The sequence below is a fragment of the Panulirus ornatus genome, chromosome 21 (genome assembly GCF_036320965.1).
Source record: "Panulirus ornatus isolate Po-2019 chromosome 21, ASM3632096v1, whole genome shotgun sequence".
Classification (NCBI taxonomy): Eukaryota; Metazoa; Arthropoda; class Malacostraca; order Decapoda; family Palinuridae; genus Panulirus; species Panulirus ornatus.
In genome coordinates this window covers 76332-99366 of record NC_092244.1, presented here as the reverse complement: position 1 = coordinate 99366, position 23035 = coordinate 76332, and the positions used below count along the sequence as shown (strand labels likewise).

Sequence of the window (23035 nt, the reverse complement as noted above, 5' to 3'; positions counted from 1 at the left end):
TATAGGTTACTATTGTGAAACATGATTCTGTATGGGGAAACCTATTGTGAAACAAGAATCTGTATGGGGTACTACAGCAGAAACAAGAATCTGTATGGGTCACCTACAATGGAAACAAGAATCTGTATGGGGTACCTACAATGGAAACAGGAATCTGTATGGGGCACCTACTGTGGACACAAGAATCTGTATGGGGCACCTACTGTGGAAACAAGAATCTATATGGGGTACCTACTGTGGAAACAAGAATCTGTATGGGGCACCTACGTGGAACAAAATTGTATGGGTCACCTACTGTGGATACAAGAATCTGTATGGAGCATCTATTGTGGAAACAAAAATGTATTTGGGACACCTACTGTGGAAACAAAAATGTATCTGGGACACCTACTGTGGAAACAAAAATGTATTAGGGACACCCACTGCGGAAACAAAAATGTATTTGGGACACCTACTGTGGAAAAAAAAAAAAGTTTTGGGACCCTATTTTGGAAAAAAACATTAAGGCATCTACTGTGGAAACAAGATTCCATTTGGGACACCTACTGTGGAAACAAGATTCTTTATAGGTCACCTACTGTAGAAACAAACATGTATTTGGGGCACCTACTGTGGAAACAAGAATCTGTATGGAGCATCTACTGTGGAAACAAAAATCTACTTGGGAAACATAATGTCGAAACAAGATTTTGTAGGGGCACTATGTGGAAACAAAAAAGTATTTGGACACCCACTGTGGGGAAAAAGAAAACTGTAGGCACCTATTTTTGGAAACAAAAATCTATTTGGGAAACCTACAGTCGAAACAAGATTCTGTATGGGTCACTTACTGTGGAAACAAAAATCTAATTGGGAAACCTACAGTCGAAACAAGATTCTGTATGGGGCACCTTCTGTGGAAACAAGATCTGATGGGCATCAGGGGAAAAAAATTTTATGGACACCTTTCGTGGAAAAAAAAAAAAAATACTACCCACACTTTCCTACAATGTTTAAAATGTGAATGAAAGGGCCAGGAGTGGGAGGATGGATATCTTTCACTCCCATATGAACTTCATAAAATTGGGGACAGAGGAAGGAACCATGCAAGAATTCTTTCAAAGGCTTAGTCAGTTTTTCCTATCACTGCCTAAATGAGGTGAGAAAAAGTATTTTAAAAAAAGAAAATATATGAAAATGTTTTCTATAAAACTTAAAAGCCTTTTCTCTCTGAGGCATTGCCCTGGAAGCATGGGAGATATTCTGGAATCTTGGAAAATCAGGATTAGGTGCTTCCAAACACAAGAAGAAGAGCTGGCCTTTCCTATTCTTCACCAATCACCTAACCATTTTACCTGCTGCTCTTTTTTTCTGGGCTTGCCTTCAGCCAATCTGTAACCATCTAAGGAATGAAATCAGTGACCCACTCACAAACTTACAATTCACATAATGAAGGTATCAACCCAAAACACAATAGGTAATGTACATAGCAAAAGTTTTCCTAAAAAGAGGGGAAAGCAGTGTGTCCAGATGTCACATGTACAGTATTTATGCTGTTCAAAGCAGAGGATACTGTACCCAGAAGATATTACAGTAAAGGATGTTGTTGTGACTGGAGAATGATATGTCAAGTTAATGTGGATCTTGCATCAAAGGCCTATTCTCAGTGCCTCATGTGCTGTACATCCAAGTGGTGCAACTGTCTACAAACAGGTTGATTATATATACGATCAATGTGCAGCCCTGCCCAGAGTAGTGCCGAAGAGTAAAGGGGAACAGCAGGGAACTGGCCTGGCTGTAATCACGTCTTTTACACTTGTACTATACAGGTACACCACTGAATTTTCCGGCAACTGATGCTTCAGCACCTCTTTTAGTCCGGACAAAATTATGTGAGGGAACTTGAAATTACTGCAGTCACCAGACTAGTTTAAACAAATACTATACGTAAATTAGGTAAATAAATGAAATACAGGTACTTGTACAATAGTACATTAGTGAAAGAAGATTACAGGTATTAATCAAACAAGATTAAAAAAATTTCAAACTGCACAAACTATGCACTGCAGCAATTAGTGTACTGTCTCCCATGTGCTTTCTGGTGCAGCGTTGTGTGCTGGTCTTGCACATTTATGTATTTGGTATGCCCTGGATTACTACTGTGGACATGGCTCCTTTCAAGCATAGTCAGCAATTGCCTGACAACTTCTCAAAACTGTCTACATCTTGCACAAGCACAAAAGTAATGTTTTTAGCCTCAAAAAGAGGATAGAGTTATGCAAGAGGTTGGCTATGGGCGAGTCCAAGGTGGGACTCTTGAAAGACTTCAACATCATTTGCTTACATATACTAACATTTCTCTTTTTAAAATATTCATAAGTATTAAAATACTTTAGAATATTACAATTTCTGAATTTGTGTAACAAATTTTTACTTTTTTGTTCCCGTGTAATGTGTCTAAAAAGTATAGAGAATGGCTATTATTACCTTGAAACTTTGCTTTTGTGATCAGGACAGTAATATTTTGAAATTTACCTATTTTTCAGAACATTCCAGATAGATTCAGTGCTTAGCAGCTGATATAGAACTTTCTAAAAGCTTTCAGTAATATAAATAGAAGTACAAATATATGGGCCTTAAGCCCATCAGCTTAGTTTAGATCTAGCAGCATAAATGGATATATATCCATACATTTTTTCTGAGATGGCATCTAGAGGCTGCAAGCATCTGGCAGACATATTTTGCTACGTCTGCAGCCAATTCATCAAAACAAGAGTGAAAAAGTACTCCATATCAGCATCTGCTAAGATGTGCAAGGCCTACAAAGCATATCACAGAATGCTTGTCAGGGATCAAGACAAATTCTGGGCACCTCATTTCACCTGTGAGCACTGCAAAAAACTCTGGAAGGTAAGACAGACATCTGGTGCTCATTTGGATGGCAGACCTTTATGTTATAACATTTTCTGGAATTCTAAACTTAAAATTCTAATTTTAATTTTTCTAAATTTTCGATGATATTGCAAAAAATATCATCTATGGAATACGTTAAGAGAATCTCTTACAAATTAGTCATGGGTGAAATAAATCTATAAACAAATATATAATTTTTTTTTCCATAATTACAATTTCATATTGTTCTTTTGCAGGATGGTACAGAGGGGAAAAAGAGCCATGAAATTTGCTATCCTAAGAATTTGGCAGGAACCCACTGACCACTCAACCAGTTGCTATTTCTGCATGGTGGACCCTTCCTAACATCGGATCGGCAAGAATGCACCTGCTATCACGTATCCAGACCTTCACTGTGCATAAAATTAGGGTTTATGAAGCAATTTGTCACAGCTCTAGATAATGATTCTGCAGCCTTCAAGTACCTTCAGGACTTCTTCCCTAAGCAGTCTGAGACAAAGGTCAAAACTGGTGTCTTCGTCAGACCACAGATAAAGCTCCTGGTGTGCAAGGAATTTCCCAAGAACCACACTAGGAAGGAGAAAGCAGCTTGGTACAGCTTTGTCATAGTGGTTCGGGGTTTCCTGGGCAATCACAAGGCTGAAAACTATGTAAAGAGACTAAAGTGAAGACCTATGGCAAAATGGGCTGAAGGATGTCCCTCAAAGTACATATTGTTGACACTCATCTTGATAAATTCAAGAGAACATGAGAGCATATTCAGGGGAGCAAGGCAAGCGCTACCAAGGAACATATGATGAGAACACGATGGCAGATCATATTTGATGTTTGATTGTTGTGAAAGTGATTTACAGTACAATTGCAAATTTCAAAAAACTACTCACCCCAAATTCTTTTGTGATCACTTTTGTTTGACAATAGTGTAAATACTTGTTAATTTTGATTCATATGTTGTTGTTTTTCTGATTTCATGTGAATGAAAATTTCAAAATTCACCGAGTCAATTGGAAATAGGTAAATTTCAAAACATTATCCTTGTTACAAAAGCAAACTCTGAAGAGAATAACAGCCTTTTTCTCTACTTATTACACATAAGCAATTAGGAAATAACACTTATTACCCAGGAACAAAAATTTTGTTACACAGTGATATCATCTAATATACTAAAAACCCTTGAGTAACCAAAAGTTTTCTTAAGCAGTACAGCTTTTTCCCCCAAGCATTTTGGAATACAGAAGTTTTACCATCCTAAGATTTATCAAATAGTCATTTTCTTTAGTAGTTTCTGAAAGAAATTAACTTCTCTTTAGTTTGGCACTTTGTGTGTTTCTTAGAGAAGGGATATAAGGGTGTGGTTGAGAGAGCAGAAGAGGGTGTGTTGGAATGGTGTGGACATACGGAGAGAATGAGTGAAGAAAGATTGACAAAGAGGATATATGTGTCAGAGATGGAGGAAACAATAAGCAAGGGACCAAATTGGAGGTGGAAGGAAGGAGTGAAAAAGCTTATGAGTGATCATGGCCTGAATATACAGGAGAGTGAAAGGTGTGCAAGGAATAGAGTGAATTGGAACGATGTGGTATACTGGGGTCGACGTGCTCTCAATGGAATGAACCAGGGCATGTGAAACATCTGGGGTAAACTATAGAAAGGTATGTGAGGCCTGGATGTGGATAAGGAGCTGTGGTCTCGGTGCATTACACATGGCAGCTAGAGAATGTGTATGAATGTGGCCTTTTTTGTCTGTTTCCCTAGTGCTAACTTGCTGAAGCAAGGGGTAACGATGCTGTTTCCTGTGGGGCGGGGTAGCACCAGGAATGGATAAAGGCAAGCAAGTATGACTAAGTATATATGCATATATGTATATGTCTGTATGTGTATGTATATATGGTGACATATATATATGTATATGTATGTATATGTGCATGTATGGGCATTTATGTCTACATATGTGTATACAAGTGGATGGGCCATTCTTCATCTGTTTCCTGATGCTACCTCACTGACGGGGGAAACAGCAATTCAGTATAATAATATTATTCAGTATAATAATAATATAGGGAAAATGATTTGGTAAACAGAGAAGAGGTAGTAAAAGCTCTGCGGAAGATGAAAGCCGGCAAGGCAGCAGGTTTGGATGGTATTGCAGTGGAATTTATTAAAAAAGGGGGTGACTGTATTGTTGACTGGTTGGTAAGGTTATTTAATGTATGTATGACTCATGGTGAGGTGCCTGAGGATTGGCGGAATGTGTGCATAGTGCCACTGTACAAAGGCAAAGGGGATAAGAGTGAGTGCTCAAATTACAGAGGTATAAGTTTGTTGAGTATTCCTGGTAAATTATATGGGAGGGTATTGATTGAGAGGGTGAAGGCATGTACAGAGCATCAGATTGGGGAAGAGCAGTGTGGTTTCAGAAGTGGTGGAGGATGTGTGGATCAGGTGTTTGCTTTGAAGAATGTATGTGAGAAATACTTAGAAAAGCAAATGGATTTGTATGTAGCATTTATGGATCTGGAGAAGGCATATGATAGAGTTGATAGAGATGCTCTGTGGAAGGTATTAAGAATATATGGTGTGGGAGGCAAGTTGTTAGAAGCAGTGAAAAGTTTTTATCGAGGATGTAAGGCATGTGTACGTGTAGGAAGAGAGGAAAGTGATTGGTTCTCAGTGAATGTAGGTTTGCAGCAGGGGTGTGTGATGTCTCCATGGTTGTTTAATTTGTTTATGGATGGGGTTGTTAGGGAGGTGAATGCAAGAGTTTTGGAAAGAGGGGCAAGTATGAAGTCTGTTGTGGATGAGAGAGCTTGGGAAGTGAGTCAGTTGTTGTTTGCTGATGATACAGCGCTGGTGGCTGATTCATGTGAGAAACTGCAGAAGCTGGTGACTGAGTTTGGTAAAGTGTGTGAAAGAAGAAAGTTAAGAGGAAATGTGAATAAGAGCAAGGTTATTAGGTACAGTAGGGTTGAGGGTCAAGTCAATTGGGAGGTAAGTTTGAATGGAGAAAAACTGGAGGAAGTAAAGTGTTTTAGATATCTGGGAGTGGATCTGGCAGCGGATGGAACCATGGAAGCGGAAGTGAATCATAGGGTGGGGGAGGGGGCGAAAATCCTGGGAGCATTGAAGAATGTGTGGAAGTCGAGAACATTATCTTGGAAAGCAAAAATTGGTATGTTTGAAGGAATAGTGGTTCCAACAATGTTGTATGGTTGCGAGGCGTGGGCTACGGATAGAGTTGTGCACAGGAGGGTGGATGTGCTGGAAATGAGATGTTTGAGGACAATGTGTGGTGTGAGGTGGTTTGATCGAGTAAGTAACTTAAAGGTAAGAGAGATGTGTGGAAATAAAAAGAGCGTGGTTGAGAGAGCAGAAGAGGGTGTTTTGAAATGGTTTGGGCACATGGAGAGAATGAGTGAGGAAAGATTGACCAAGAGGATATATGTGTCAGAGGTGGAGGGAACGAGGAGAAGTGGGAGACCAAATTGGAGGTGGAAAGATGGAGTGAAAAAGATTCTGAGTGATTGGGGCCTGAACATGCAGGAGGGTGAAAGGAGGGCAAAGAATAGAGTGAATTGGAGCGATGTGGTATACCGGGGTTGACGTGCTGTCAGTGGATTAAATCAAGGCATGTGTATGGGGGTGGGTTGGGCCATTTCTTTCGTCTGTTTCCTTGCGCTACCTCGCAAACGCGGGAGACAGCGACAAAGCAAAAAAAAAAAAAAAAAAAAAAAAAATATATGTCTGTGTGTGTATATATATATGTATACGTTGAGATGTATAGGTATGTATGTGTGCGTGTGCGGACGTGTATGTATATACATATGTATGTGGGTGGGTTGGGCAATTCTTTCATCTGTTTCCTTGCAGTACCTCGCTAACGCGGGACACAGCGACAAAGTATGATAAATAAATAATGAGTGAAGTAATAACAAAAATAACAAAAAGCATGTTTTTTTTACTTATCATTACAAGCAAAGGAGACAGCTGTCACATCTGTGCTAGATGTTTACCTCATTGAAGCAGGAAATGGTAAATAAGTATGAAAAAATATCAAAAGGAGCAATACACCAAATATGTTAAAACATCTTTAATCATCCAGTCAAGGTTATTCAGCACACTGCCTGCAACCATTAGAAACCCCATGGGGTGTACAGTAGAGCAATTCTAGGCCCTATATCTAAGTATCTACAATATGTGCCATATCAGCCAACCATATCAGCCAAGATGTATCTATATCTATGTATCTACAATATGTGCCATATCAGCCAAGATATAGTCATTACTCTGGCCTGCAAGCCACAGCCTGCAACAGCTTCACTAAGCAGCTAAGCAACACAGCAATTTGTCTTCAGGCCAAGCAGTAGGAGATCTCCAAAGCCAATGTCCAGTAAAGTACAGTAATGAAAGGTCAAATCAGGCAAGGTAAAGAAACTGAATACTGAGGAGACAACAAATGCTAAAAAAATAATATGCTATCATTAAAAGAAAATTGAAGTTACATGAATAATCAAAATGCTACAACAAGACCACTTTCTCTTTTCTTATGGTAGGTCATTGCAACCTTAGGACTGCAAGGGTAGAAGACCCCTAAAGATTCACCAGGTATTTACCTTTCCTAGGGATGTATCACAATACTTGTGCATATTCATCTGCTAAACTATTCGCATGAAACTTAATGAAAATAACCTAACTGGTAAGACTCTATTCCCTTGATCCATTATCTTCTACACCAAAAATGATAAAAATCACTAGTTTATGTTGCAAGCATTGTAAACATAAGCCCAAAGGCATAAGGAAAGAGCACTGCTTATCTCCAGATGTAAATAGTTAACCAGTAAATGGTAATTAGTCACAAGAACTTACCCAGATCTACATCCTGATCATCAGTCATGATAAGCAGAATATTTGGCCGCTTTTTGTCCCCGCCAGATGAGCGTGAGGGACGCTGGCCAGTGTATACTTCCCTCTGCCTACTGCTATCACTGTTTCCAAGCTCCTGCTGTGATCTGGTGGCTGATACTGAAGCTCCTTCTTTCCTGTCCAACACTGAGTCCTGCTGATTATTAAGTACAGCTGAGTGGTTCTGAGGGATGCTGTTCTCATGGTGATGTGGGGCAGCTGTGGAGCTCATATCACTGTGGTGGCCACTGTGTAAGATTGTATGAGCCAGGGTTTGTTGTGGTTGTAGTGTATGGTTACCAACAAGGTGAGCCTCACCCTGCAATGCCAAATTTTGATGTGGGAGAAACATCTGCTGATGGCCTGTGAATAATTGGCCATGCTGTGAGGAATAAGGTTCCTGTTGGGGGTATGGCTGTGGAGGCTGAAGATTTGTAGTGTATAGATTGTTTTGCTCCTGATGATGATTGTGAACATCATACTGGTGCCTGGCATCCTGCCTTGCTGCTTTCTGATAGACAGTAGAGTCATATCTGGAGTGCTCTCTATGATCTTGCCCAAAGTCATTCACAGGATCAACCCAGCGATAGTGTTCAGAGTTGTAAGTGGTAGTTTCCTGACGACTGTATCCAAGATTGCTCTCAGTAGGATGACTGGGGGTCCTGCGGGGGGTGGTGGCAGGTGGGAAGTGTGTCTGGTAATGACCTCCCAAATCTTCCAACCAAGAGCTCCCAAGGGATGTCGAGTGCAGTGTCTTAGTGGCCTTGGGCCTGAGATAGCGCTGTTGTGGTGCATCATGATTCTGAGACAAGGACTGTTGGTCTTGGACTTGATGAGTGTAGGAAGGGATGACATGGAGCAAAAGCAGTGCAGCCAATCCAACCCAGCACCATCTGCTGGCTGCTACAAACACCATGGTACACTCCAAATCTCAAGTCATCAACATTCCCTGCAACATTACCAACATGTTAAATACTTTCTTTACACATACCAAAAATAAGAAAAAAAGTTTCAATTCACCAAAATTTAAAGATAATCTGTTTTCTAAGAGATACTTCAGCATCATTATCACCATAATTTAATCAATACATAATTTATTTTAGTTAATGATAAGATTAACAATAACAAAAATAATAATAATAATAATAATAATAAAAATAATAATAATAATAATAATAATAATAATAATAATAATAATATTATTATTATTAGTATCATTTTGCTTTGTCGCTGTCTCCTGTGTTAGCGAGGTAGCGCAAGGAAACAGACGAAAGAATGGCCCAACCCACCCACATACACATGCATATACACACGTCCACACACGCAAATATACATACCTATACATCTCAACGTATACATATATATACACACACAGACATAAACATATATACACACATGTACATAATTCATACTGTCTGCCTTTATTCATTCCCATCGCCACCTCGCCACACATGAAATAACAACCCCCTCCCACCTCATGTGCAGAGGTAGTGCTAGGAAAAGACAACAAAGGCCACATTCATTCACACTCAGTCTCTAGCTGTCATGTATAATGCACAGAAAACACAGCTCCCTTTCCACATCCAGGCCCCACAGAACTTTCCGTGGTTTACCCCAGACGCTTCACATGCCCTGGTTCACTCCACTGACAGCACGTTGACCCCAGTATACCACAACGTTCCAATTCACTCTATTCCTTGCACGCCTTTCACCCTCCTGCATGTTCAGGCCCCGATCTCTCAAAATCTTTTTCACTCCATCTTTCCACCTCCAATTTGGTCTCCCACTTCTCCTTGTTCCCTCCACCTCTGACACATATATCCTCTTGGTCAATCTTTCCTAACTCATTCTCTCCATGTGACCAAAGCATTTCAAAACACCCTCTTCTGCTCTCTCAACCACACTCTTTTTATTACCACACATCTCTCTTGCCTTTACATTACTTACTCGATCAAACCACCTCACACCACACATTGTCCTCAAACATCTCATTTCCAGCACATCCACCCTCCTCTGCACAACTCTATCTATAGGCCACGCCTCGCAACCATATAACATTGTTGGAACCACTATTCCTTCAAACATACCCATTTTTGCTTTCCAAGATAATGTTCTCGACTTCCATACATTCTTCAACGCTCCCAGAACTTTCGCCCCCTCCCCTACCCTATGATTCACTTCCGCTTCTGTGGTTCCATCCGCTACCAAATCCACTCTCAGATATCTAAAACACTTCACTTCCTCCAGTTTTTCTCCATTCAAAGTTACCTCCCAATTGACTTGTCCCTCAACCCTACTGAACCTAACAACCTTGCTCTTATTCACATTTACTCTCAGCTTTCTTCTTTCACACACTTTACCAAACTCAGTCACCAGCTTTTGCAGTTTCTCACATGAATCAGCCGCCAGCGCTGTATCATCAGCGGAATCTCCTACCCCATAACCAGGAGAGGCAGGCCAGACTGGGACCCCCTCCCTCATAACCAGGAGAGGCAGGCCAGACTGGGACCCCCTCCCCCATAACCAGGAGAGGCAGGCCAGACTGGGATCCCCTCCCCCATAACCAGGAGAGGCAGGCCAGACTGGGACCCCCTCCCCCATAACCAGGAGAGGCAGGCCAGACTGGGACCCCCTCCCCCATAACCAGGAGAGGCAGGCCAGACTGGGACCCTCCCTCATAACCAGGAGAGGCAGGAGAGACTGGGACCCCCTCCCCCATAACCAGAAGCAGAGCAGACTGGAACCTCCTAGCCCATAATCAGAAGAGGCAGGCCAGACTGGAACCTCTCCCTCATAACCAGGAGATGCAGGCCAGACTGGGACCCCCTCCCTCGTAACCAGGAGAGGCAAACCAGACTGGGACCCCCTCCCCCATAACCAGGAGAGGCATAGGCCAGACCAGGACCCCCTCCCCATAACCAGGAGAGGCAGGCCAGACCAGGACACCCTCCCCATAACCAGGAGAGGCAGACCAGACCAAGAACCTCTACCCCATAACCAGGAGAGGCAGGCCAGACCGGGACCCCCTCCACCATAACCAGGAGAGGCAGGCAAGACCAGGAACCCCTCCCCATAACCAGGAGAGGCAGGCCAGACTGAGACCCCCTCCCCATAACCAGGAGAGGCAGGCCAGACTGGGCCCCACTACCCCATAACCAGGAGTGGCAGGCCAAACTGGGACCCCCTCCCCCATAACCAGGAGAGGCAGGCCAGACTGGGACCCCCTCCCCCATAACCAGGAGAGGCAGGCCAGACTGGGACCCCCTCCCCCATAACCAGGAGAAGCAGGCCAGACTGGGACCCCCTCCCCATAACCAGGAGAGGCAGGCCAGACTGGGACCCCCTCCCCCATAACCAGGAGAGGCAGGCCAGACTGGGACCTCCTCCCCCATAACCAGGAGAGGCAGGCCAGACTGGAACCCCCTCCCCATAACCAGGAGAGGCAGGCCAGACTGGGTCCCCCTCCCCCTTAACCAGGAGAGGCAGGCCAGACTGGGACCCCCTCCCCCATAACCAGGAGATGCAGGCCAGACTGGGACATCCTCCCCTTAACCAGGAGAGGCAGGCCAGACTGGGAACCCCTCCCCAATAACCAGGAGAGGCAGGCCAGACTAAGACCCCCTCCCCCATAACCAGGAGAGGCAGGCCAGACTGGGATCCCCTCCCCCATAACCAGTAGAGGCAGGCCAGACTCGGACCCCCTCCCTCTTAACCAGGAGAGGCAGGCCAGACTGGGACCCCCTCCCCCTTAACCAGGAGGCAGGCCAGACTAAGACCCCTCCCCCATAACCAGGAGAGGCAGGCCAGACTGGGACCCCCTCCCCATAACCAGAAGCAGAGCAGACTGGAATCTCCTACCCCATAACCAGGAGAGGCAGGCCAGACTGGAACCTCTCCCTCATAACCAGGAGAGGCAGGCCAGACTGGGACCCCTCCCCCATAACCAGGAGAGGAAGGCCAGACTGGAACCCCCTACCCTATAACCAGGAGAGGCAGGCCAGACTGGGACCCTCCCCCATAACCAGGAGAGGCAGGCCAGACTGGGATCCCCTACCCTATAACCAGGAGAGGCAGGCCAGACTGGGACCCCTCTCCCATAACCAGGAGAGGCAGGCCAGACTGGGACCCCCTCCCCCATAACCAGGAAAGGCAGGCCAGCCTGGAACCTCCTCCCCCATAACCAGGAGAGGCAGGCCAGACTGGGACCCCCTCCCCCATAACCAGTAGAGGCAGGCCAGACTGGGACCCCCTCCCCCATAACCAGGAGAGGCAGGCCAGACTGGGACCCCCTCCCCCATAACCAGGAGAGGCAGGCCAGACTGGGACCACCTACCCTATAACCAGGAGAGGCAGGCCAGACTGCGATCATCTCCCCCATAACCAGGAGAAGCAGGCCAGACTGGAACCTCTCCCCCATAACCAGGAGAGGCAGGCCAGACCGGGAACCCCTCCCCCATAACCAGGAGAGGCAGGCCTGACTGGGACCCCCTCCCCCATAACTAGGAGAAGCAGGCCAGACTGGGACCCCCTCCCCCATAACCAGGAGAGGCAGGCCAGACTGGGACCCCCTCCCCCATAACCAGGAGAGGCAGGCAAGACCACGATCCCCTCCCCCATAACCAGGAGAGGCAGGCCAGACTGGAACCCCCTCCCCCATAACCAGGAGAGGCAGGCCAGACTGGAACCTCCTCCCCCATAACCAGGAGAGGCAGGCCAGACTGGGACCCCCTCCCCCTTAACCAGGAGAGGCATAGGCCAGACCAGGATCCCCTCCCCATAAGCAGGAGAGGCAGGCCAGACTGGGACCCCCTCCCCCTTAACCAGGAGAGGCAGACCAGACTGGGACCCCCTCCCCCATAACCAGGAGGGGCAGGCCAGACTAAGACCACCTCCCCCTTAACCAGAAGAAGGCCAGACTGGGACCCCCTACCCCATAACCAGGAGAGGCATAGGCCAGACCAGGAACCCCTCCCCATAACAAGGAGAGGCAGGCCAGACTGGGACCCCCTACCCCATAACCAGGAGAGGCAGGCCAGACTAAGACCCCCTCCCCCTTAACCAGGATAGGCAGGCATAACAAGGAGAGGCAGGCCAGACTGGGACCCCCTACCCCTTAACCAGGAGAGGCAGGCCAGACGAAGACCCCCTCCCCCTTAACCAGGATAGGCAGGCCAGACTGGGACATCCTCCCCCTTAACCAGGAGAGGCAGGCCAGACTGGGACCCCCTCCCCCTTAACCAGGAGAGGCAGACCAGACTGGGACCCCCTCCCCCATAACCAGGAGAGGCAGGCCAGACTAAGACCACCTCCCCCTTAACCAGGAGAAGAAGGCCAGACTGGGACCCCCTCCCCATAACCAGGAGAGGCATAGGCCAGACCAGGAACCCCTCCCCATAACCAGAAGAGGCAGGCCAGACTGGGACCCCCTACCCCATAACCAGGAGAGGCAGGCCAGACTAGACCCCCTCCCCCTTAACCAGGATAGGCAGGCCAGACTGGGACATCCTCCCCCTTAACCAGGAGAGGCAGGCCAGACTGGGACCCCCTCCCCCTTAACCAGGAGAGGCATAGGCCAGACCAGGAACCCCTCCCCATAACCAGGAGAGGCAGGCCAGACTGGGACCCCCTCCCCCATAACCAGGAGAGGCAGGCCAGACTAAGACCCCCTCCCCCATAACCAGGAGAGGCAGGCCAGACTGGGACCCCCTCCCCCATAACCAGGAGAGGCAGGCCAGACTGGGCCCCCCTACCCCATAAACAGGAGAGGCAGGCCAGACTGGGACCCCCTCCCCCATAACCAGGAGAGGCAGGTCAGACTGGGCCCCCCTACCCCATAACCAGGAGAGGCAGGCCAGACTGGGACCCCCTCCCCCATAACCAGGAGAGGCAGGCCAGACTGGGACCCTCCCTCATAACCAGGAGAGGCAGGCCAGACTGGGACCCCCTCCCCCATAACCAGGAGAGGCAGGCCAGACTGGGACCCTCCCCCATAACCAGGAGAGGCAGGCCAGACTCGGACCCCCTTCCCCCATAACCAGGAGAGGCAGGCCAGACTGGGACCTTCTACCCCATAACCAGGAAAGGCAGGCCAGACTGGGACCCCCTACCCCATAACCAGGAGAGGCAGGCCAGACTGGGACCCACTCCCCCTTAAACAGGATAGGCAGGCCAGACTGGGACATCCTCCCCCTTAACCAGGAGAGGCAGGCCAGACTGGGACCCCCTCCACCATAACCAGGAGAGGCAGGCCAGACTGGGACCCCCTCCCCCATAACCAGGAGAGGCAGGCCAGACTGGGACATCCTCCCCCTTAACCAGGAGAGGCAGGCCAGACTGGGACCCCCTCCACCATAACCAGGAGAGGCAGGCCAGACTGGGACCCCCTCCCCCATAACCAGGAAAGGCAGGCCAGACTGGGACCCCCTCCACCATAACCAGGATAGGCAGGCCAGACTGGGACCTCCTACCCCATAACCAGGAGAGGCAGGCCAGACTCGGACCCCCTCCCCCATAACCAGGAGAGGCAGGCCAGACTGGGACCCCCTCCCCCATAACCAGGAGAGGCAGGCCAGACTGGGACCTTCTACCCCATAACCAGGAGAGGCAGGCCAGACTAAGACCCCCTACCCCTTAACCAGGAGAGGCAGGCCAGACTGGGACCCCCTCCCCCATAACCAGGAGAGGCAGGCCAGACTGGGACCCCCTCCCCCTTAACCAGGAGAGGCAGGCCAGACTGGGACCCCCTCCCCCATAACCAGGAGATGCAGGCCAGACTGGGACCCCCTCCCCCTTAACCAGGAGAGGCAGGCCAGACTGGGACCCCCTCCCCCATAACCAGGAGAGGCAGGCCAGAATGGGATCCCCTTCCCCATAACCAGGAGGCAGGCCAGACTGGGACCCCCCAGGAAAGGCTGGCCATTCTGGGACCCATCCCCTACCCCATAACCAGAAGGGTCACGGGGCCCCCGTCCCCACCGTCCATCACCTCATTGATCGGTAAGAAGGTCTTGAGTGTCTGCTCCGAGACATGTGTAGGTGGCGGGAATACTGCTAGAACAGCCAAGGGGACTGGTGGAGTGGCCAGGTGATGATGGAGGAGCCGGGAGGACTGGTGGAGTGGCCAGGTGATGATGGAGGAGCCGGGAGGACTGGTGGAGTGGCCAGGTGATGATGGAGGAGCCGGGAGGACTGGTGGAGTGGTCAGGTGATGATGGAGGAGCCGGGAGGACTGGTGGAGTGGCCAGGTGATGATGGAGGAGCCGGGAGGACTGGTGGAGTGGCCAGGTGATGATGGAGGAGCCGGGAGGACTGGTGGAGAGGCCAGGTGATGATGGAGGAGCCGGGAGGACTGGTGGAGTGGCCAGGTGATGATGGAGGAGCCGGGAGGACTGGTGGAGTGGCCAGGTGATGATGGAGGAGCCGGGAGGACTGGTGGAGTGGCCAGGTGATGATGGAGGAGCCGGGAGGACTGGTGGAGTGGCCAGGTGATGATGGAGGAGCCGGGAGGACTGGTGGAGTGGTCAGGTGATGATGGAGGAGCCGGGAGGACTGGTGGAGTGGCCAGGTGATGATGGAGGAGCCGGGAGGACTGGTGGAGTGTCCAGGTGATGATGGAGGAGCCGGGAGGACTGGTGGAGTGGCCAGGTGATGATGGAGGAGCCGGGAGGACTGGTGGAGTGGCCAGGTGATGATGGAGGAGCCGGGAGGACTGGTGGAGTGGCCAGGTGATGATGGAGGAGCCGGGAGGACTGGTGGAGTGGCCAGGTGATGATGGAGGAGCCGGGAGGACTGGTGGAGTGGCCAGGTGATGATGGAGGAGCCGGGAGGACTGGTGGAGTGGCCAGGTGATGATGGAGGAGCCGGGAGGACTGGTGGAGTGGCCAGGTAATGATGGAGGAGCCGGGAGGACTGGTGGAGTGGCCAGGTGATGATGGAGGAGCCGGGAGGACTGGTGGAGTGGCCAGGTGATGATGGAGGAGCCGGGAGGACTGGTGGAGTGGCCAGGTAATGATGGAGGAGCCGGGAGGACTGGTGGAGTGGCCAGGTGATGATGGAGGAGCCGGGAGGACTTGGTGGAGTGGCCAGGTGATGATGGAGGAGCCGGGAGGACTTGGTGGAGTGGCCAGGTGAAGATGGAGGAGCGAGGAGGACTGGTGGAGTGTCCAGGTGATGATGGAGGAGTCGGGAGGACTGGTGGAGTGTCCAGGTGATGATGGAGGAGCCGGGAGGACTGGTGGAGTGGTCAGGTGATGATGGAGGAGCCGGGAGGACTGGTGGAGTGTCCAGGTGATGATGGAGGAGCCGGGAGGACTGGTGGAGTGGCCAGGTGATGATGGAGGAGCCGGGAGGACTGGTGGAGTGGCCAGGTGATGATAGAGGAGCCGGGAGGACTGGTGGAGTGTCCAGGTGATGATGGAGGAGCCGGGAGGACTGGTGGAGTGGTCAGGTGATGATGGAGGAGCCGGGAGGACTGGTGGAGTGGCCAGGTGATGATGGAGGAGCCGGGAGGACTGGTGGAGTGGCCAGGTGATGATGGAGGAGCCGGGAGGACTGGTGGAGTGGCCAGGTGATGATGGAGGAGCCGGGAGGACTGGTGGAGTGGCCAGGTGATGATGGAGGAGCCGGGAGGACTGGTGGAGTGTCCAGGTGATGATGGAGGAGCCGGGAGGACTGGTGGAGTGTCCAGGTGATGATGGAGGAGCCGGGAGGACTGGTGGAGTGGCCAGGTAATGATGGAGGAGCGAGGAGGACTGGTGGAGTGGCCAGGTGATGATGGAGAACCCTGTACCATACTGATCCTGTACCACTCTGCCCCTGTACCATACTGCTCCCGTACCATTCTGCCCCTTTACCACACTGCCCCTGTACCACTCTGCCCCTGTACCATACTGCTCCCGTACCATTCTGCCCCTGTACCACACTGCCCCTGTACCATACTGCTCCTGTACCACACTGCTCCTGTAACATACTGCCCCTGTACCATACTGCTCCTGTACCACACTGCTCCTGTATCACTCTGCCCCTGTACCACACTGCCCCTGTACCACACTGCCCCTGTACCACACTGCCCCTGTACCACACTGCTCCTGTAACATACTGCCCCTGTACCACACTGCCCCTGTACCACACTGCCCCTGTACCACACTGCTCCTGTAACATACTGCCCCTGTACCATACTGCTCCTGTACCACACTGCTCCTGTATCACTCTGCCCTTGTACCACTCTGCCCCTGTACCATACTAGCCATGCAACACACTATACCCCTGAATCACTATGCCATTGTACCACTCTGCCCCTGTACCACACTGCCCCTGTACCACACTGCCCCTGTACCACACTGCCCCTGTACCACACTGCTCCTGTACCACACTGCCCCTGTACCATACTGCTCCTGTACCACTCTGCCCCTGTACCACACTGCTCCTGTACCACTCTGCCCCTGTACCACACTGCCCCTGTACCACACTGCCCCTGAACCACTCTGCCCTTGTACCACTCTGCCCGTGTACCACTCTGCCCCTGTACCACACTGCCCCTGTACCACACTGCCCCTGTACCACACTGCCCCTGTACCATACTGCTCCTGTACCACTCTGCCCTTGTACCACTCTGCCCCTGTACCACTCTGCCCCCGTACCACTCTGCCCTTGTACCACACTGCCCCTGTACCATACTGCTCCTGTACCACACTGCCCCTGTACCACTCTGCCCCTGTACCACACTGTCACTGTACCACTCTGCCCTTGTACCACACTGCCCCTGTACCACACTGCCCCTGTGCCATACTGCTCCTGTACCACACTGCCCCTGTACCACTCTGCCCCTGTACCACTCTGCCCGTGTACTACTCTGCCCCTGTACCACACTGCCCATGTACCACACTGCCCCTGTAACATACTGCCCCTGTACCACACTGCCCCTGTACCACACTACCCCTGTACCACACTGCCCCTGTACCACTCTGCCCCTGTACCACACTGCTCCTCGACCACTCTGCCCCTGTACCACTCTGCCCCTGTACCACACTGCTCCTGTATCACACTGCCCCTGTACCATACTGCCCCTGTACCACTCTGCCACTGTACCACACTGCCCCTGTACCACACTGCCCCTGTACCACACTGCCCCTGTACCACACTGCCCCTGTATCACACTGCCCCTGTATCATACTGCCCCTGTACCATGCTGCTCCTGTACCACTCTGCCCCTGTACCACTCTGCCCCTGTACCACTCTGCCCCTGTACCACACTGCCCTGTACCACACTGCCCCTGTACCACACTGCCCCTGTACCACACTGCCCCTGTACCACACTGCCCCTGTACCACTCTGCCCCTGTACCACACTGCCCCTGTAACATACTGCCCCTGTACCACACTGCCCCTGTACCACACTGCCCCTGTAACATACTGCCCCTGTACCATACTGCTCCTGTACCACACTGCCCCTGTACCACTCTGCCCCTGTACCACACTGCTCCTGTACCACTCTGCCCCTGTACCACTCTGCCCCTGTACCACTCTGCCCCTATACCACACTGCCCCTGTAACATACTGCCCCTGTACCACACTGCCCCTGTACCACACTGCCCCTGTACCACACTGCCCCTATACCACTCTGCCCCTGTACCACTCTGCCCCTGTACCACACTGCCCCTGTACCACTCTGCCCCTGTACCACTCTGCTCCTGTACCACTCTGCCCCTGTACCACTCTGCCCCTGTCCATTCTGCTCCTGTACCAAACTGCCCGCTGTACCACACTGCTGGCCAGGCTCACAATGCCCTTACCACACTGCTCCTGTACCCTCTGCCCTGTTACCACTCTGCTCCTGTACCACTCTGCCCCTGTACCATTCTGCTCCTGTACCACTCTGCCCCTGTACCACACTGCCCCTGTACCACTCTGCCCATGTACCACTCTGCTCCTGTACCACACTGCTCCTGTACCACTCTGCCCCTATACCACACTGCTCCTGTACCACTCTGCCCCTGTACCACTCTGCCCCTGTACCATTCTGCTCCTGTACCACACTGCCCCTGTACCACACTGCTCCTGTACCACACTGCCCCTGTACCATACTGCTCCTGTACCACTCTGCCCCTGTACCACACTGCCCGTGTACCACTCTGCCCATGTATCACTCTGCTCCTGTACCATTCTGCTCTTGTACCACACTGCCCCTGTACCACTCTGCCCCTGTACCAAACTGCCCCTGTACCACTCTGCCCCTATACCACACTGCTCCTGTACCACTCTGCCCCTGTACCACTCTGCCCCTGTACCATTCTGCTCCTGTACCACACTGCCCCTGTACCACACTGCTCCTGTACCACTCTGCCCCTGTACCACACTGCCCTTGTACCACTCTGCCCCTGTACCACTCTGCTCCTGTACCATTCTGCTCTTGTACCACACTGCCCCTGTACCACTCTGCCCCTGTACCACACTGCCCCTGTACCACACTGCCCCTGTACCACACTGCCCCTGTACCATTCTGCTCCTGTACCACACTGCCCCTGTACCATACTGCTCCTGTACCACTCTGCTCCTATACCACTCTGCCCCTGTACCACACTGCCCCTGTACCACTCTGCCCCTGTACGACACTGCCCCTGTACCATATTGCTCCTGTACCACTCTGCCCCTGTACCATACTGCTCCTGTACCATACTGCTCCTGTACCACTCTGCTCCTGTACCACTCTGCCCCTGTACCACACTGCCCCTGTACCACTCTGCCCATGTACCACACTGCTCCTGTACCACTCTGCCCCTGTACCACACTGCCCCTGTACCACTCTGCCCCTGTACCATTCTGCTCCTGTACCACTCTGCCCCTGTACCACTCTGCCCCTGTACCATTCTGCTCCTATAGCAGTCTGCCCATGTACCACACTGCCCCTGTACCACACGGTCCCTATAAAACTCTGCCCCTGTACCACACTGCCCGTGTACCACACTGCCCCTGTACCACACTACCCCTGTACCACACTGCCCATGTATCACACTACCCCTGTACCACTCTGCCCCTGTACCACTCTGCCCCTGTACCACACTACTCCTGTACCATACTACCCCTGTACCACACTGCCCCTGTACCACTCTGCCCCTGTACCACTCTGCTCCTGTACCACTCTGCCCCTGTACCACACTGCTCCTGTACCACTCTGCCCCTGTACCACACTGCTCCTGTACCACTCTGCCCCTGTACCACTCTGCCCCTGTACCATTCTGCTCCTGTACCACACTGCCCCTGTACCACACTGCCCCTGTACCACTCTGCCCCTGTACCATTCTCCCCCTGTACCACACTGCTCCTGTACCACTCTGCCCCTGTACCACACTGCTCCTGTACCACTCTGCCCCTGTACCACTCTGCCCCTGTACCATTCTGCTCCTGTACCACACTGCTCCTGTACCACACTGCCCGTGTACCACACTGCTCCTGTACCACACTGCCCCTGTACCACTCTGCCCCTGTACCATTCTGCTCCTGTACCACTCTGCCCCTGTACCATACTGCTCCTGTACCACTCTGCCCCTGTACCATTCTCCCCCTGTACCACACTGCTCCTGTACTACTCTGCCCCTGTACCATTCTCCCCCTGTACCACACTGCCCTTGTACCACTCTGCCCCTATACCACACGGTCCCTGTACCCTTCTGCCCCTGTACCACACTGCTCCTGTACCACTCTGCCCCTGTACCATTCTGCCCCTGTACCACACTGCCCATGTATCACACTACCCCTGTACCACTCTGCCCCTGTACCACTCTGCCCCTGTACCACTCTGCACCTATACCACACGACTCCTGTACCATACTGCCCCTGTACCACACACATTATCCCTGTAATACCACCACAATAATCATTATTTTTACCACCACAAACGTCACTAGTATCACCATGAACAAAAACATCACCAATATCACCACTACCACTAACATAACCAGTAACACTACCACCACAAACATAACCAGTATCACCACCACCACAAACATAACCAGTATCACCACCACCACAAACATAAACAATATCACTACCAACACAAACGTAACCAATATCACCACCATCACAAACATAACCAGTATCACCACCACCACAAACATAACCAGTATCACCACCACCACTAACATAACCAGTATCACCACCATCACAAACATAACCAGTATCACCACCATCACAAACATAACCAGTATCACCACCATCACAAACATAACCAGTATCACCACCATCACAAACATAACCAGTATCACCACCATCACAAACATAACCAGTATCACTACCATCACAAACATAACCAGTATCACCACCATCACAAACATAACCAGTATCACCACCACCACAAACATAACCAATATCACTACCAACACAAACGTAACCAGTATCACCACCACCACTAACATAACCAGTATCACCACCATCACAAACATAACCAGTATCACCACCATCACAAACATAACCAGTATCACCACCACCACAAACATAACCAGTATCACCACCACCACAAACATAACCAGTATCACCACCATCACAAACATAACCAGTATCACCACCATCACAAACATAACCAGTATCACCACCACCACAAACATAACCAGTATCACCACCATCACAAACATAACCAGTATCACCACCACCACAAACATAACCAATATCACCACCACCACAAACATAACCAGTATCACCACCACCACAAACATAACCAGTATCACCACCATCACAAACATAAACAATATCACTACCAACACAAACGTAACCAATATCACCACCATCACAAACATAACCAGTATCACCACCACCACAAACATAACCAGTATCACCACCACCACAAACATAACCAGTATCACCACCATCACAAACATAAACAATATCACCACCATCACAAACATAACCAGTATCACCACCATCACAAACATAACCAGTATCACCACCACCACAAACATAACCAGTATCACCACCACCACAAACATAACCAGTATCACCACCACCACTAACATAACCAGTAACACTACCACCACAAACATAACCAGTATCACCACCACCACAAACATAACCAGTATCACCACCATCACAAACATAAACAATATCACTACCAACACAAACGTAACCAATATCACCACCATCACAAACATAACCAGTATCACCACCACCACAAACATAACCAGTATCACCACCATCACAAACATAAACAATATCACTACCAACACAAACGTAACCAATATCACCACCATCACAAACATAACCAGTATCACCACCACCACAAACATAACCAGTATCACCACCATCACAAACATAAACAATATCACTACCAACACAAACGTAACCAATATCACCACCATCACAAACATAACCAGTATCACCACCACCACAAACAACCAGTATCACTACCGCCACAAACATAACCAGTATCACCACCACCACAAACATAACCAATAACACCACACCACAAACATAACCAGTATCACTACTACCACAAACATAACCAGTATCACCACCACCACAAACATAACCAGTATCACCACCACCACAAACATAACCAGTATCACTACCACCACAAACATAACCAGTATCACCACCATCACAAACATAACCAGTATCACCACCACCACAAACATAACCAGTATCACCACCACCACAAACATAACCAGTATCACCACCACCACAAACATAACCAGTATCACCACCATCACAAACATAAACAATATCACTACCAACACAAACGTAACCAGTATCACCACCATCACAAACATAACCAGTATCACCACCACCACAAACATAACCAGTATCACCACCACCACAAACAACCAGTATCACTACCGACACAAACATAACCAGTATCACCACCATCACAAACATAACCAGTATCACCACCACCACAAACATAACCAGTATCACCACCACCACAAACATAACCAGTATCACCTACCACCACAAACATAACCAGTATCACCACCACCACAAACATAACCAGTATCACCACCACCACAAACATAACCAGTATCACCACCACCACAAACATAACCAGTATCACCACCACCACAAACATAACCAGTATCACCACCACCACAAACATAACCAGTATCACCACCACCACAAACATAACCAGTATCACCACCACCACAAACATAACCAGTATCACCACCACCACAAACATAACCAGTATCACCACCATCACAAACATAACCAGTATCACCACCACCACAAACATAACCAGTATCACCACCATCACAAACATAACC

At 49.9% G+C, this 23035-nt stretch overlaps 1 protein-coding gene across 1 annotated transcript in view; it reads right to left on the bottom strand.

The window, feature by feature from the left end:
* LOC139756226 (uncharacterized) overlaps positions 1-23035 on the bottom strand; it is a 252544-nt gene that overhangs the window by 218921 nt on the left and 10588 nt on the right. The window contains exons 2-3 of the mRNA XM_071675383.1: positions 7746-8740; positions 236-323 (exon numbers count right to left, since the gene is read on the bottom strand). Coding sequence (XP_071531484.1) covers positions 236-323; positions 7746-8707 — 1050 coding nt within the window. The 5' untranslated portion in view covers positions 8708-8740. The remainder of the gene's footprint in view (positions 1-235; positions 324-7745; positions 8741-23035) is intronic.